Genomic DNA, 15910 nt, shown 5'->3' with positions numbered 1-15910 from the left:
CCATGGCTGTTGAGATACTGTAGCTGTCAGGTACTTGTGGCAAGGAATAAACAGGAACAGATGTTCTCTTAAGCAGACTCTGTTTCCATAGTGATGTTCCGCAGTACTATATATTTTACATCACTGTAGAGATACACACAAACGTCTTGAAGAATTTTTTATCCAGATGTCTCAGATGATGATCTTAATGTGATGCAGCTCCTGAAACTTCTATTTTTGGGAACAGAAGTTGAAACTCTTTGGATTTAAGACTGGATTTTGTCAAGATAGTTCTTACTGTAGCTTCTGAGTTCTCATGAACCAAAGCCCTCCTTTGCTGAGTGAGCGTAACCAAAATACTGTCCCCCTAATGACCTTAAATGTAAGGAACAATAGGTGTGGTCACAGAGTATAAGAAAACCGTGGCAGTTATTTGTGTGGTTGTCTGTATCAGCAGCTCCTAGTGTTTTTTACACTCTCTGGGCAACGTGAAAAGACTGTTTTGGAGGATGAGACTAGCAGCAATTTTTCAGGGAGTTCTGCCAGATGTGGAAGACTTCAATTCAGAAAAAGCAGAAAGGTGGTTGTTCAGCTTGAACAAAGGGCAGAGTGCGTGTGTCAGGATCTCTACAGTGAGGTTTGGCTTAGAGAAGCTAGCCAGAACAGGGATGCTATGCTGAGAAAGTGGTCTTCTATGTACCTTGCTGAAGGGATAGCAGTGGGAGAAAGTTAAAGGTGTTGCTGCGCTTGAGACATGAGATGACAAGCACTGTGATAAGACTACCTTGAGGCAGGAGAGGCAAGGCTGTTGTTTGACATCGTATGGAAAAAGCCTTCAGCTTTTAGACATAGTCTGACACTGAGAGTCTGGAGGGGTTGGAGCTGATCTGCCATAGGTATGTCTCTGATGGCCTAGGTAATATCTATTCAGAATCCTCAAGAGGTGTGAAGTCAGTCTGGCAGAGTAGTAATCCTTGGAGTCTAACTGTTTTCATACTCATGCTGATTCAGGGAGAGGAAGATGGTGGTGTCAACATCACAGGTATCCGTTTGAGTCCATGGTCTTGTCCCTTCAGCAGAAATGTACTCTCACAAGTCGATCAGAATCAAGCCTAGAGGATAGCCTAGGGAAGAACAGGCTAAAGATGTCAGCAGCTAGCTCTTGTGAATTCAGAGCACCTGGTGAGTTCCATGGAGCCTGCTAGTGGCAGCAATAAACAGGAATAAACATGTTGACCCTGTTTGTTCAAGCTCTTCACTGACCCTTTCACTGAGATGGGCGACCAGGAGTAGAAAGCTGAGGGGAGGGATGGTGGCCTTCAGAGTTCTCCTTAACCTTCCTCAAGCTGAATTTTCTCTGCCTCCTGGTGGTCCTTTATTTCTCCATTTCATAACAGAAATGCACGTGTGGCTGATGTCCTGTCCTTGTGGGCTTGCCCGAAGGGAGCAGTTGAAAGTATGACTTCAGTCATGTGCTGTAGCTCTGTGTGATGCAAAGTACGGTTTAGCCGCTTCACTTGAGACAGGACTCTAGAGCTTACAGAGCCAAGAAAGCTGCAGGAGGTAGTCTGATGCTGGCTTGAGAGGGGCGGCAGCAAGGAGCAGGTTTGCTTTCTGCACAGCAGAGGATACACAGGATGTGATGACCTCCTCTCTAATTGCTTTCACAGGTTTGTGGGGGAGATAAGCCTTACATTGCCCCATCAGACCTTGAGCGGAAGCACCAGGATTTCAGAGAGTCAGCTGTCAGGCAGTTCCGCTTGGTGAAGAAGATGGGAGGGGAGGAGTTCTGTCGTCGCTACCAGGAACAGCTTGAAATGGAAATCGACGAGATCTATGCAAACTTTGTGAAGCACAATGATGGCAAAAACATCTTCTATGCTGCTCGTACCCCTGCCACTCTATTTGCCGTCATGTTTGCCATGTATATAACCTCAGGACTGACTGGGTTCCTTGGTATGAACTCCATAGCTACCCTGTGTAATCTCGTGCTGGGGATGGCTCTTGTATCGTTTTGTACTTGGGCATACGTTAAGTACTCTGGGGAATTCAGAGAAGTTGGAACAGCCATTGATCAGATTGCTGAAGCTATATGGGAACAGGTTAGTATCTGTTTTTAATGCAAAATCTTCCTTTCTTGAGTGGACGTATCAAAAAAACTTCTGTTCAGTGCTGGGAGTGAAAAGCTGATCTAGACCTAATGGAGAGTGCTAGTGCTGCCAAAGGGGAAAATCTGCTCAGAGGAGTGACTGCCCTCTTCAGTAAGAGATGCTGCACACACAGAATGTTAAACAAGCTTAGGATGTTATATAAAAAAAGTTACTTAAAGGCCTTACTAGTTGCTTGGATGCTAAAGAGTGGAGGGACTCTTTTAAAAATCTTGTTCCTTTTTCAGAGCAAGGAATTGTGCTTCTAAAGGTACGTTTAAAGTGATAAACTTGCCCTATGCATGTGGTGGATAAAATACCTCGGGTAGTGCAAGAAATGGGGAAGGTGAAATGCTGCTGCCCTCCCTCTCCTCACCTGGTAATGTGACACTGGGAGGCTGATTAGACGTTGGAGAACTGGCTGCTGACTTGCAGCAACCAGACTGACTTGCAGCAACTGCTACGAGAGTGTGTACAGCAGGTTTCTTCCTTCAGGAAGACTTGTGTTGTCTGCGACAACTTCAGGTGGTGCAACTGCTGTTGCAAGAAATACTTGACAAACAGACTAATTCCTGAAAGAAAAGATGACATGAGGATAAGAGGACCAAAGCTGGAGGAGAAAGCCTTCTGTGCAGAGATTTTTGCTGCCTGAATCCAGTGGACATAGCTGTGCCACTAAAGTCAGTGTAGAGAATTCCTGACCAACTCTGACGAGTAGCGTGCAGAGCGTTCCGAATAGCAATGTCCAGTGCCAGCAGAAGGGAAGCACTCTGCCGCTGTTGTTACTAGAAATAAAGGGCTCGCTGAACTTGTCTGGGATGACATTAAAACGGGTCCTACAAGGCTCAAGCAAGTAACTACCCAGAGCCTTCTAAACAGAGGCTCTCTTCTACATCTGAAAAGTTACGCTGTTCAAGGCTTGTCACAGGCAGTGGTATGCTGTACCAGACCTGTCTGAGCAATCAGGTGACGTTGAGTTACCCAGGAGCAGAAACAGGGATTTATGATAGGAGTAAGGAGCTAAGCACCAGGGTACTACAGTTAGAGTTACACCCCTAACTAGCCATTACAGCTGAGGCTGTCCTGTACCACCGTAGCTCCTTGCTTTGGAGCTTGGGGCTGAAGAGCACTGCAAGGCAAGTGGAAAGTGTCGGTTCTACCTGTAGTGCTGGCCAAGCACATCTGCTGCTGCAGAAAGTGCAGTTACTTAAAGAGACTTAGCTAAAAAAGTAAAATCACTGGAAAGAATTAGTTCTGGTTTAGCTCAAAGACAAATATCTCAAGCACGGATTTGCCTGCTGACCTTCCCTGGAGGCGAGAGAACTTGCCTAATGCTAGCAAGGGTTAGCGGAGGGTGGTCTCCAAAAGAGCTTGCTGGTGGTGATGGAGTTGCACGTCACCAATAGTCTGCAAAGCACCCACAGGTCCTGTCTGAGTTACTCTGATTATATACTATGGTCTTGCTATTGATTTTTCTGAATCTCTGCCTTTCTTTTCCCTCCTTGCTTCAGAGGAATCCCAGGAAGGTGAGAAGTTACTGGCAGTCGGTTTCTTTTTTCTGAACTTGATTGACTTTTTCACTGCCTTCCAAGAGCTGCTTTTCCTAACAGCTGAATTCATGTTTTAGGTGTTTTCCAAACTCTTTGAAGTCCTTAGACGCCGAACGATTCGCCGTGCTCTTACACCAGTGCCGCGACAGCGACTCTCATCCAACAATAACAAGAAGAAAAACTAGCCAGTATTTTTAACTTTCTTTCTGTATCTGAAGTGTTCACACTTACACATATAGGACAATAAGCTGGACCGTCTGGGCCGGTCTGCATAAATGCTGTAACCATACCAGACTGATGCTGCATATAGGGTATGGAATTGCACATCCATCTTCTAGGAACTGTAAAGTGGTTTGAATTCAGTGAAATACTGCTGTGTAGGAGGGATCTCACTCGTGTCTGTAGCATGTGACTGATTTAACCTCATTACTAAGCAGTGAAACTCATTTCTCTTTCAGTTCATGCCAGTTTGTGTCAGACTTCAGCATTCTAAGTTTTTTTCATTATTTCAAGTCTCATCTCTTTGTATGTTTTTATATCTTATTCTCCTTGGTTACCTCATTTTTTTGTTTCTTTTGCACGTCTTTCATTCCACAGGTGTTGAAGCCCATGAGTGATAATTTGATGGAGGATCATATGAGGCAGTCTGTAAAAAACTCTATCAAAGCAGGCCTGACCAAGCAGGTGTCTCACCATGCCAGACTAAAGACAGACTGACAGTTCATCTCCTCTTCAACTCTGCCCTCACATCCTAGACATGCTTGCTGTACCATGAGAACTCAATTTAAAAAAAAAATAAAAAAATAAACCAAAGTTTACAATCAACTGTAGAAGTAGTTTAGTGTGACTGGCTTCAAAGATTGCTGCCATCACCTGGGAAGAGTAAGTTTGTTGGTGCTCTGGTTCCAAGATGAACTGGTGCCATGGAAGCTGCTGGGGGCGGGAGGGAGGCTGCGTGTTTCACATACGGTCCTGGTGAACCGTGTGCATTTGAGGGGTGGGGGGCAGGGATCTTCCCCTGGTGTTTGAGTTGATGCAGTCTCTGGCTTACGGTGGGGATCTGTCCTCTGCAGGAGGTAATTTCAGGGAAGGGTGATGATCAGACCCACAGAAGGTATGCTCTGGCCAAGCGTACCCAGCTCCGTGCTGTCCCCTCGCTGCCTGTGACGAGTGTTTCTCTGTATTGAGCTGCTGAAGCGCTTAGAACCGCTCCATTAAGATGTGTATCTTGCTTTATTGCCTTTTATACCAGTGTTACACAAATGCATGTGTTGGTTCCTCACACTGCTGATGGCGGAGCTGACTTCTAGGGGTGGCAGTGGGGCAGAGTGGAGGGTGTCTTTGCCTTGAACTTGCAGACCTGGTCCCAAGGGAGGTGCATATCAGAACTGAGCTGTCTTTTTCTGCAGTTTAGCCTTCATGTATATAATATTGCCATTAATTCTACTGGGGGAGAAATTCCATCCAAAACTGTTGCCTACAGCTACCAAGCAATGAGTTAGGATTGTCTGTACAGTGTGTTTAGTTTTTATTTTTTAAGAAATCACAGATAGGGCATGTATATGAAATATAAATATATAAATACAATTTTGTATCAAAGTTTTGTAGTTTATGGCAAAACCTGGTTCTGTGGTAGCTAAGTGCAGTCCCTGTAAAGGAATGTTTGTGGCTCATGTAAATGTGTGAATGCATCGACAATTTGAAGTTTTTTGATATATTTGTGATATATTTACCTGCCTTGAGCACTGCAATCTCTCACCCCCTTGGGAAAATCAGTGGGAATGTTTGTTGTGAAACTCTTGTCTTCTGTTGCATTTTAAAGTTATTTCCTGTAATTTATTTTCAGTACATGATTAAAACCAGTTGTGTATATATGAAATGAAATTCGTGCTTATTTTTAAAAGATGTTCAAGTATGTATTCTACTACATAAACTATCTCAAATACTTATCCTGACAATTATATAAACAAATTGTCTGTTGTACTCAATAGCTTTCTACTGAAGCTGATGTTCCTCTCATGCTTGTCTCTGAAAGATGACATCTGTCTGGCTCGTATCCCCTCCCTCTATAGGAAAACTCTCTAAAGCATGCTGCTTGATTTGTGGAGTTGCTTGTCAGCTTCTGCCCTCCAACAACTGTATCATTCTGCAGTCCTGTTGCTGGCTCTGTTTGCACTCTTGACTAAATCGGTCTCAACTAAGGCATTTTCAGATGTGTGGAGTGTAAAGGCAGCTGAATAATTAACTGCTGTAGTTTTAGCTGGAAACAACTGTGTGCAATAGCTAGGGGTTTTTGCATTCCTAAATGGTAACAGTTTCCATCAACATTTGAGCTTCATCAGTCTCTCTCTTGAGGGAGGGAAATCATCTGTCTAGGACTAAAGCAATTGCACTGTGACTTTTGTACCATAAAGAACTGCTGGGGCATGGTGGTTACCTGTCCTTGGGAAAGGAGGGCTCGGCTCCAGATGAGCAATGCTGAAGGTGAGGTAGGAATGTTGCATTTTATGGTATCTTCTTTCAAACTGTACAGATTAAATACTGTTATTTAAACAATCTAATGCTTTGGTGATGAATCTCTTTATTATAAATAGTTGAATAGTGGGGCTTGGAGGGACAAGCCTGTGTTCTCCAGGAAGGTAGGAGTCAGATTTGAGGTCTGGCTGTGCCCTGCAGTGCTGGGGAGAGCAGACTTCAGTCCAGGGTGGGGACAGCAAAGCTGGAGGGCTTGACTCAGATGCTGCCCTTCTAGTGGAAGACTGAAACGGGGTCTGTAGGGGGAAAGAGTTCCTGAAGGTGGGGCCAGCTGGAGTAGGAGCTCTGTTCATGGGGGCTGTATGTTTGGAGTGCCAGCAGAGCGGCATGAGTGGAAAGCAAGTGCGGTGAGGTGGTGTGAAATGGATGAGTATTGAGGCAGATTTAGCTGGCAAGTAGGATACAGGGCCTGGGAGCCAGGCGCTGCAGCAATCCTAAGTCTGGGCTGGATAGGCATTGATTGCTCCTCGAGGGACCAGGAGGTCCAGGTGAACTGTAGGGTCTGGAGTTCAACAGAGACCTCTTTGTATGTGTGTGCCTCCCTCTGCAGGGGAAGGCTCCAAGGGCCAGTTCCAGTATCGACTTGTGCCTGGTGGGGGCATCCACAGGGGCTGTGTGCAAGGGTGGGCTGAACCAGCAACTGGAGTGGGGCTGGGGGCTGTATCTGTGTACCAGCTGCTGGAGTGGACTGGTGAGCCAGAGGCCAGCTACTGGCTGAACTGAGCCTCTTTGCCCGGTTGCTGGAGGGAGCCAGAGCTTGTGTGTGTGTTTCCCACTGCTGGACCTTCACCCTGACCAGCTGGAGAGGGACAGGATGAAGGTACTGGTGCTGAACGTTGGCCTGCATGGGGGGTGCGAGTGTGTGCCTGCTGTGAATGCTGGCTCAGCCTTGCTGCTGACTGCACACAGGGGCAAGAAGCTGTGGCACTCACCTCTGTTACTAGGCAAGCCCTTACTGTTAGTATTCTTAGCAAAGGCAGGTTAAGCATGGCTCAGCTTTGCCCCTGTACTGGTAAGACCATCAGGATCATGCACAGAGCAGGTACAAGGCAACAACTGAACTTCACTAGTGGAATGTGGGGGGGGCATAAAGGGCTGCTCTGCTATGGGCTCAGGGAAGGAGCTCTGTGAGCTGTTCCAGTGCTGTGCAAGCAAAAACCTATTTAACAGAAAAGTGGAGAACAAAACATGGTCACTTACTGCACATCAGCAGTACAGCTCTGGCCAGCTCTCACCTCAAAAAGGGTACAACAGAGCTATGTGGAAGATACAATAGGTGACAAAGTACAGCATGATGTGTGGGGAGGCAGATGAGGAGAGACAAGTGTGAAGATATAACAAGCTACAGGATCAGAAAGAGGTAGAGAAGGTGACAAGACAGAAGACACTTGCTCTTTCTGTTTCTTCAGGAAATGCCGATTAGAATGTGTTTCTTTGCTGGCATCACAAGAGGCACTCACACTCACAAACGCCTGCTCAAGTCCCTGGGCTCCTTGGGAGGTGAAATACTCATCTGGAACAATGACTGGTATGAGTTCTGTCTCCAGAAAGGCACAAACAGGAAATTTCTGGCTATCGTGCAAGTCAGTTTTCTTTCGAGCACGCTAGGTACAGGCCACAGCTTTTTCCTGTAGATGGCTGATCCTGAGTCAAGCTAAGGAAACTAGAAAGTACATCAGGTAGCATGGTACAGTGATAATGAAGGTTGGAGAACAGGAAGCCCTGTACTTTACAAACCTAGATATGCTGTGTCCAGTGGTTTTTTCAATTGTGCCTGCCAAGTATGGCAGTGTTTCAAACGCCCCTGCCTGTTGCTATCTTGGGTTAAAGTAATCAAGCAGAGGTTATGGTAAAACTTTCTTTTTTTATTAAAAGATGTGGGCAGGAGACATTATTTACACAAGTTCCCAAGTGCAGCTCAACTTAAGAACATAAAAACCAGCAATATGACAAAAGGATGGGGGTCCAAAACAGAATTATGGAGGCTACCGAACAGCGCGGCTCCCTGGTAAATGTGGACCTTCAGATAAGATCAGCAACTAAAACAAGAGAAAATGAGACTGTAAGTATGCGCTAAGTGCGCCCAGAGCTACAGACCAGCAGTACAGCACACCTCCAGGTTCTTCCCCAGGGGAAGCAAAGGTGGGTTGGGCTTGGGAATGCGGCAAAACAAAGCATCCCTTTCAGCTGCAGCACACCAGTTCCAAACTGGAGGAGGGCAGCAGGCCTTGCTGGGGCTGGCCCACACTCACCGTTCATGGGCATCTCGTCTATCTGGGTGGAATAGTACTGCTCAATGTCTCGCAGGATGCGGATGTCATCGTTCTTCACAAAGTTGATGGCTACACCTTTTCGGCCGTATCTCCCTGACCGGCCAATTCTGTGGAGGCAGAAGGAAAGAGAGGATGGAGCCACCTTGGGGAAGGGTAATGCAGCTGCACAACCTCCCCCCGCCTGCTCCTGAAGGCCAAGCTTACCTGTGTATGTAGAGTTCTCTGTTGTTGGGCAAGTCGTAGTTAATGATCAGGGACACCTGAGGCACATCCAGGCCTCTAGCCCAAACATCTGTGGAGATAAGGACTCGGCTGCAAAGAGAAGGGGACAGTTAGGGCTGGTCCACTGGACTGAGGTGGGTGCGAGAGCCAAGAGGTCACAGCCTCCAGCACGGGGCATCCCCTGCTGCTCTGTGCACCTGCCCAGAGCACACTGGCAGCACCCACGCTTTTGCTGCAAGGGAAGCTGTCCCAGGCAGCACCCAGACAGCTTTGATCTTTCAGAGAGAATTCTTGAGAATACTTCTCAAAGAGTTTAAAATACAGAGTCACTGTTTAAAGGTGTTTACCTTGCACCGGATCTGAATTCTTTCATGATGGACTCCCTCTCCTTTTGCGGCATGTCCCCGTGCATGGATGAAACAGTGAAGTTGGCTTCTCTCATCTTCTCTGTGAGCCAGTCTACCTGTGCGCATAGCCAAGCAGCCAGGGTTAGTCAGCTCTTTGCTCAGGACAGCCAAAAGTGCTTGTTGTGCTTGGAGAATGTTTGCAGTGACATATGCTGGTAAGGACTGGGAGACACTTTAACAAGCATTTGGGAGCTAAAGGAAGTAAATCTTACAAAGCATGGGCTGTACGATACAGAGCTCTACTGGCCCTAAAGGGAAAGGAATTAAGGGCATTTATTCAGAAAGTGGGGTGTTTCAGTGATTTTAAGCAGTTAGAAGAATAAGCACATTATTACTGAATCAGTTCTATGTCTCTGAAAAGGCAATTCCTGCCAGCTATCTCAGGTCTGTCTGCAACCGCTCGTTTAAGCTAGGCACATCCCAAAGACAAACCTCTGTTCTCACTAAACTATTCCCAAACAGGGAAACAACCAGACCTCTTAACTGTGTTTGTCCTAGCACCCTCCTCCGAGTCGCCCTCAGAAAGTAACATGCCCACCTCATGGCAGCTGTACCTTTCTCTTGGTGTTACAGAAGATGACAGCCTGGGTGATGGTGAGTGTGTCGTAGAGATCGCACAAGGTGTCAAACTTCCATTCTTCCCTCTCCACAGCCACGAAAAACTGCTTGATTCCTTCCAGGGTCAACTCATCACTGCAGGGAAGGAGAACAGGAAGTAGGTGAGCACATACAGTGTCGTTAGAAGGGCTGGGCATGCTTCAGCAGAGATCACACCTCTGTGCTGTGGGTTGCTGGGTCTGTACTCAAGTTCAAATTGTTCTACAAAATCCCTGGAGAAGCCTGCTCTCGAATGGCTCCACCTCTAAGGGCATTCAGGGTCAGTTGGCTAAGGGCTTTTTTGGCTCGCGACAGAAGAGCAAATGAATGGAGGAGACCTAAAAAAAGGTCCTCAGGAGGAGCACAGGAATTGGGCAGGTGTGAAAGGTGGATTTCCAGAAGTGACTGCTATATGTGGGGAAGATGAGGCTGAGCAGCAGCAAACAGAACTGGACGAGGATAAAGCCCAAGAGACATGAGGATGCCTGCAGCCACCTAGGCAAACTGCAACGGTGAGAAGGAATGGGAGAGAGACTCTGCACATTTCAAAGCCGCTTGTACCGTGAACCGCCCAGGGCCAGATCAACTCCAAGAGCTGCTGTTCTTCCCAAGGAAGCTCACTCACCGTTTCACCAAGATGCGAATGGGGTCCGTCATGAATTTGTTGGTCATCTCCAGAATTTCATGAGGCAAAGTGGCACTGATCAGAACCACCTGTGTAGCTGGAGGCAGGTACCTGTACACATCATAAATCTGCTCCTTAAAACCTGAGAAGCGAATCAAGTAGCACAGAACAGTTAGCACATCTTTCTCTCAAATATCCTGCTCTTTCACCATTTGATCTGGAATTCAGTATTGGGCCTATGCTACGAGATGAACATCAACAAAGTGAATCAGTAACTCAAAGCCAGCGTCACATATTGCTCCTCTCTTCCCAAACGCACTACAATGCGGCCATGGCACAGAGTAAAGCACAAAAGGCAGCACTCGAGAATTTGCAGCTACTGAAAAGGGCACTACAACCTAACTAGACAAGGCATATTAAGTAGTTTAACCTGTTACAAGCTGTAATTAATGATAATCATCTAACTTTGGCAAAACCAATTGTTTGGTTTGCCTGTGTAAAAGCCGGACTGCCAGCTGAGACACCCTGGAATCTCAAAGAGCTGAGGAGAAAGGAAGTAAAAGGGAGGCAAGTATTTTACCTTTGTTGAGCATTTCATCTGCTTCATCCAGAACCAGCATTTTGATGGCACGGGTCCTTAAACTTCGACGACGAATCATATCTGTAAGATTTTGCTTTGTCAGATGAAAAGGGCTCTAAAAACCAGTGAGCCTGCACTGCTCCCAGCTGCTGGCAGGGCATTCCGGTGGAGGAGGGACAGGCACTTCCCCTGCTGCCAACACAGGCTGGTGTTTGGTATCAGAAGGCACACCCAAAGGCCACAGCTTGCCCACTACAACCTGCAACCTAGGGGCATGCCTCTGCAGCCCAGCTAAGGAAGCAGCTGCTGCAGGGAAGCTCAGAGGACCCCAGCTGTGGGGTGCACAGGCCAGGTGACCCAGTCTCCCACAGTATCTGCAGCTGGATGCGAGAAACACAAAATGATGAACTTTTCATCGAAACATGAGGCAAACTCACACGTTGTTGTTTGTTCCCATGCCACCATATAAATAAAACATTACAACAATGAAAAGCAAAACACGGAGAAAATCCCAGTGCCACCCCCACGGGTCTCTCTCCAGCCTTTCCCAGGTATTGCTGCAGTAAGCGATTACCTTGTTATACTTTGCACTGGCGTTCCAGTAACGCTGTTGCAACAAACGTCATTTTCGGGCTATTTCAAACCTAAGCGCACAAAAGCTGCAGCAGGTTCCCATGGCTCAGCTCATGTCTGAAGCTGATGGCAGCCTCCCGCATCTCCTTACCAAACACACGGCCTGGTGTGCCAGCGACGACGTGCTGCCCGTAATCCAGTTTTCTGATATCTTCCCCCACGTTGGTCCCTCCGATGCAGGCGTGACACTGGACATTCATGTAGTCTCCCAGAGCAAGAAGCCCCTGTGTTGATACAAAGGAACAGCTTAATTAACTGAGCTCTCCCGAAGTTTGTATTTGTGAAGGGATGCAGGTCTGCATAGCCATACAGTGGGGTTTTGGGTGGGTTTTTTGGTTTAAGAGATGGACGCAGAAGCAGCTAGAGGGACTTTTTTTTAGTGTCCGTTACCCAAACCTCCTCAACAGCAGGCTTTCAAACACTGGGAACTGAGTTCCCCAGGGAACTGCTTTAAAAGTGCTGTCCTTAAAAATTCAGTTAGGAACATGTAAAACCTTAGACTGCTAACCAACAGGGTCACGTAAGCAAGAACGGATACAATGCAGATAAGCAAAACAGCCCTTTGTCAGAATTTCTTAGGCCTTTCAGGAACAGAAAGAAAAAGCAGAAGCTGTGCTTGGAACTCTGCTCAGGAACACCTGGGAATCAGCCCCAGGCCTTGAGTACTTTACAGACAGCAACTGAAATGCTCCCACCTTCTGAATCTGCACAGCCAGCTCCCGGGTTGGTGCCAAGATCAGTGCCTGGGTCTCGCGAACCTTATTAAAAGAGGTGATCACACAACAGTTCATCACCGGGCAGATATCAAAGCATAAAAGATTACAGATCCCACAGTACATCTGAAGGATTAATCACAGAATTCTGTGCTAAAACCTAGTGTTTGCAAGCGTCAGCACACCTAAAAAGCTGCTCGAACAAAAGGCATTTACACAGGAACAGCCTCTTAATGAAGTTACTTTTGACAACACTGAAGCAGTTCTTTGATAGCTCAGTTTTCATTCCAACCTAATTTCTGAAAACAATTACAGGAGCGTGTACTTTTCTTGAAAAAGAACAGATACAAATTTAAATCACTTCAATTTCATATCTTCAGTTCACATAAAAACTTTGCATTGCACAAGGATTCCAAGATGCTGCAAAGTGTTGCACCTGAAAAATATTACGAGCACTTTACCGAAATGAAGCAAAAAGCTGACCTTTCCCTTTAGAACATGCACCATTTATTTTTACGCCCCCAGGCAGTGACAGGTGCATAACAATCTAAGCTTTATTTAAGAGGGTATTGGCCCACGGAAAATAGTAGTTTTATTCAACAGCATCTACACATTCAAGTAAAATAACAATCGGATGGACACGATATCCCTGACTAGAACAAAAGCAAACACTTGGCAGTCAAAATTCTGTGCGATGTGCGCCAACTGTTCAGACAGGTTGCTGTTAGGACTGTCTGAGGACAATTCTGCCGGCTAAGAGACTGATTTGACCCTCTGACATGTGAAAGAGGTCAGCTGTTAAAGCCAGCTTTGTAATTACAAGGCTTTATCTGAACTTATTTTGCCAGGGTAGGTTTAACAGCAAAATCATTACAGAGTACAGTCTGGTGAAATTTGCAGTCAGAAATTTGTCAGAGGTTCACTACCCGTAATGAAAACATTTCAACATAAAGCTTCATTTATTCACTTTAAAAAAGAAGGCCTTTATTATTAAGTTTAGTTACAAATAACTTTTAGCACGTGCTATGGAACTACCTGTATATCCAGGCACTGCAGAACGGAGATGGAGAATGTTGCTGTCTTCCCTGTTCCTGACTGTGACCTGAGAAACAAATCTTTGGTGAGTACTCTGGATGCCTGGACAAACAATAGAGGCAATTTCAATATATTCCACCCCTCTGCTCTACGCCACTCTTTCACCGCAAGGAAGTCAATGCTGCTAACAGTATATCTGACAAAGTTCTGCAACGATCACGGTGTGATCTGCAGACAAGCAGCTTTGAGAACTGCAGTATCAGAGACAGAGTGCTCTGTTGCAGGGTTCCCAGCTCTGGCACGTTTACTCCTTAACAGAGCATCACTTTATCTTCCTGCAATTTGATGTACATAATTTTTTTTCTTTTAAAGAAAACAGTAGATAATCCAATACAATTTGGAAGGTTAACAATTCCCACTAGTGACCTAGAAAGGATTTTTTTTAGTGGCATGCATATCCTTCTTTGTCTGTAGCGACACAATGGATTTTCTTCCGCTTACTTTTTCCCTTGATTGAGACTGCTGTTGTCTCTATACTTCTCTGGCTTTACTGGAGAACATTCCAAAGAGTCTCGGAACGCTATTCATTAAGAATACACAGTATCTTGGCTGAATCCTTATTACAGGGACACACCTAAATCTAATAAACTTTGACATTAACAACTGTTAGGATTGCAGCCTTTGTGCAAGTTAGCCCTGCATCACTCGTGAGGTGATCTCCCGAATCCTGCCATGCAGCAGCCCGGGACCACGGGTGACAGACCTCGCTTCCAGCTCCCAGGCAGCGGGCGTGACCGACACCCTGCGCAGGGCCCGCAGCCTCTGCGGGATAGGGCCCCCCTCCCCCCCAGCACCCGCGAGCAGGCCACCCCCTCGCCGGCGGCCCCACTTACTGGGCGATCACGTCTCTCCCCTTGATGATCTGCTTGATGGCTCTCTGCTGGATGGCCGAGGGCTTCTCAAAACCTGCGGGGGCGGCCGTTACCGTCACCGTTACCGTCAACGGTGCCGGGGCAGCCCCGGAACCGAGCAGGCGGCGGCTCCACCGCGCAGGCGCGCCGCCCCACATCCGGGTGCCGCCACCGGCGACAACCCCCCCCCCCTCCCCCTCTCTCCCCTCTCCCCCTCGCTGCCGCCCGCACCGTAGGCGTAGATGCCGCGCAGCAGGTCTTCCCGAAGCCCCATGGTGTCGAAGGTGGGCGTCACATCGACCTCCTCGCTCGTCTCGAACTCCACTTTTGTCATGTCCTCCTCCTTCATCAGCCGCTTCCGCGCCGAACCCGTTCCGCCAGATCCCGCCGACCCCGACATGGCTGAGGCCGCCGCTAGCCCCTCACGCACCGGCGATGGCGCCGCTGCCGCCGCGGACCAAGAGACGGGGCCGCTGCGCATGCGCGCGAGCAGAGGGGTGCGCGGGAGGACGCAGCGTGCGCATGCGCGGCCCTGCGGAAGGGCGGGAGGACGCGGCGTACGCATGCGCGGCGACGTGGTGAGTGGGGTCGGGGCTGAGGAGGGCCGGTGCGGCCTAGGCCTTGGTCTCTGCAGGCCCTTGGGTGCTGGGGGGGCCCTGCACCAGCGTGTGGGGAGCATCCTCACCACCCCTCCCGCCGCGCTGCGTGTCTGTAGTGCGCTGTGGGCTGGCTGCTGGTACCGCCGCCTGCGTGGCCTGTTTGCCTCGTGTGAGGCCGTAGCTCCTTCTTAAAACACTTTGGAAAGGGGTACGAGGGGTACCTTGAAAATAGGACGAGGGGTCATGGTTGGAAGCTGGGAGAGGGCAGGTTTAGATTAGATAAAAGGAAGAAGTTCTTCACCCTGAAGATGGTGAGACACTGGCACAGGTTGCCCAGAGAAGCTGTGGCTGCCCCCTCCCTGGCAGTGTTCAAGGCCAGGCTGGATGGAGCCTTGAGCAGCCTGGTCTAGTGGGAGGTGTCCCTGCCGTGGCAGGGGATTGGAACTAGGTGATCTTTGAGGTCACTTCCAACCCAAACCGTTCTGTGATCCTATGGAAAGGGAGAGAAGCAGAGGTTATGTGTGGGGAACGCGGGTTCAGTTCCCTGCTTAACCTCTTTCTTGAGGTGGGTGGTCCCTGATCTGTGGTTGCATGGTGATGCGTCGCCCTTAGAAAACCGTAAGTCTTTACACATGGCCTGTCTTGCCTGTGTAAAAGCCAAGTGTCTAGATCTGGGGACACCCCAAGCAATTTGCAAAGGAAGGATAGCCTGGCTGTCAGCCCCCTGTCACCTCCTCTGCAAGCCTAGGCGTGTCAAATGACAGTTGATTTGCAAACCTGAGCTCAGACAAGGCAGTTGAGCAAGATTTAGAGGTTCTCAACAGAGACCAGAGAGAAGGACTCATGCTTTGCCTTTCTTCAGCCAATGCCCTCTCTATTTCTCTGTCCATCCCAGCAAGTAGCTGGGATCCAGTTTTCACGGAGCTGGATCTCTAGGTTTGCTTTTGGGGCAGAGGGTTTAGATGTGGGTCTGCTGCACTCCCTTATCTTCCATTCCCATCTGGGATTTCAGCAGAATTTGTGTCTTCCACCTTTTCCCCTTTTTCTTCTTCTACGCTGATCTTTTCATCCTTGAACGGAGGAGAGGCTTTACCCTCTTCCTGC

General features: G+C 47.9%; 2 protein-coding genes across 3 annotated transcripts in view; one reads left to right on the top strand and one right to left on the bottom strand.

Annotated features, from left to right (window-relative positions):
* Positions 1–6237, top strand: part of ATL2 (atlastin GTPase 2) — a 42694-nt gene extending 36457 nt beyond the window's left edge. The window contains exons 12-14 of one of the 2 annotated variants that reach the window (XM_086482310.1): positions 1650–2081; positions 3638–3652; positions 3754–4315. In XM_086482310.1, the coding sequence (XP_086338436.1) occupies positions 1650–2081; positions 3638–3652; positions 3754–3861 (555 nt within the window). In that variant the 3' untranslated portion in view covers positions 3862–4315. Of the gene's footprint in view, positions 1–1649; positions 2082–3637; positions 3653–3753 lie in introns of both variants that reach the window. The other variant, XM_086482311.1, reaches the window with a different exon arrangement.
* Positions 6238–8055: 1818 nt separating this feature from the next.
* EIF4A3 (eukaryotic translation initiation factor 4A3) lies at positions 8056–14645 on the bottom strand. Its single transcript, XM_086482309.1, has 12 exons — positions 14439–14645; positions 14190–14262; positions 13297–13363; positions 12244–12306; positions 11640–11772; positions 10916–10996; positions 10336–10477; positions 9668–9806; positions 9054–9169; positions 8689–8796; positions 8464–8591; positions 8056–8250 (listed from the first exon to the last, which is right to left on the bottom strand). The coding sequence occupies exons 1-12, from the start codon at positions 14605–14607 to the stop codon at positions 8234–8236; spliced, it is 1236 nt and encodes a 411-aa protein (XP_086338435.1). The 5' UTR covers positions 14608–14645; the 3' UTR covers positions 8056–8233.
* Between the last annotated feature and the right edge of the window lie 1265 nt (positions 14646–15910).

The sequence above is a fragment of the Leptosomus discolor genome, chromosome 2 (assembly GCF_034619465.1).
Source record: "Leptosomus discolor isolate bLepDis1 chromosome 2, bLepDis1.hap2, whole genome shotgun sequence".
In the NCBI taxonomy this organism is placed as follows: Eukaryota; Metazoa; Chordata; class Aves; order Leptosomiformes; family Leptosomidae; genus Leptosomus; species Leptosomus discolor.
This window is presented reverse-complemented; position numbering and strand designations above follow the sequence as displayed.